At 32.3% G+C, this 962-nt stretch overlaps 1 protein-coding gene across 1 annotated transcript in view; it reads right to left on the bottom strand.

Annotated features, from left to right (window-relative positions):
* Positions 1 to 962, bottom strand: part of LOC107653787 (gamma-soluble NSF attachment protein-like) — a gene marked incomplete at its 5' end in the record, with an annotated part of 8309 nt that overhangs the window by 6154 nt on the left and 1193 nt on the right. The window contains one exon of the mRNA XM_016440610.1: positions 592 to 622. Within this exon, the coding sequence (XP_016296096.1) occupies positions 592 to 622 (31 nt within the window). The remainder of the gene's footprint in view (positions 1 to 591; positions 623 to 962) is intronic.

Genomic DNA, 962 nt, shown 5'->3' with positions numbered 1-962 from the left:
AGTTTTTGGAGAATAAAATGTCAAAATTTGGTTGAAATAATGTTACATCGTCATTCAGTGTAACACAATATTTATGTAAAAATTCAAACAACATGCTTATTCTGACGTGTACATATTAAAATATATAAAAGAATAAGTGAGCATATTATATTTGATTGTGTTTTAAATGAGTAAAAATTCTTACTGACCAAATGGGCAAAACCTAGGATAGTGGCACATTTAAAAAATGTAAAATTACAACTAATTAGCATTTGGGGTGAAACTAATTAGTCTTTTAATGTGTCATAAATTGATTTTTTGTTGTAAATATGCCTGACAAGATTGTTACACTGAATGGCATTTTAGTGGCTCTCGTGTAAAATGTATGATATTTATTTTTTGCTCAGAAAAACAAAAACAAAATTGCAATTAAATTAAACAGATTTTTTTTTTGGAAAAACAACAACAATTTAAAGCAGTATTTAACTTATTGTTTTTATGCTTAAACCGTTTTTCGTCTTTGACCCACATATATAGTCAACAGCAAATCTGAATGATTGGAATGCAAGTCGAACTCAAGAACCCCTTAAGAAACAAACAAACAGCACTCACCTTCAGCATCATCCCTGCCTGCTCGAAGGCCCTGCATACAAACACTTACAATTATAACAAAGAGCAAATTCATACAAATCAATGATTTGCACAATTAAAGGGTTAGTTCATCCAAATATGAAAATTAGCCCATAAATTACTCACCCTCAAGTCATCCTAAATGTATATGACTTTCTTCTTTCAGACGAATCCAGTCGGAGTTATAATAAAAATTGTCTTTGATCTTTCAAGCTGTTTAATGCCACTCAGCGGGTGTTGCCTGCATCAGTCCAAAAGAAGTTAAATAAAAGGCGCCCATCCATAAAAAAAAAAAAAAAAGTCTCTCACACGGCTCCAGGGGGGGAACAAAGGCCTTCTGTAGCGAATCGAGG

This window comes from Sinocyclocheilus anshuiensis, unplaced genomic scaffold (assembly GCF_001515605.1).
Source record: "Sinocyclocheilus anshuiensis isolate Anshui unplaced genomic scaffold, SAMN03320099.WGS_v1.1 scaffold79, whole genome shotgun sequence".
Lineage (NCBI taxonomy): Eukaryota > Metazoa > Chordata > Actinopteri > Cypriniformes > Cyprinidae > Sinocyclocheilus > Sinocyclocheilus anshuiensis.
This window is presented reverse-complemented; position numbering and strand designations above follow the sequence as displayed.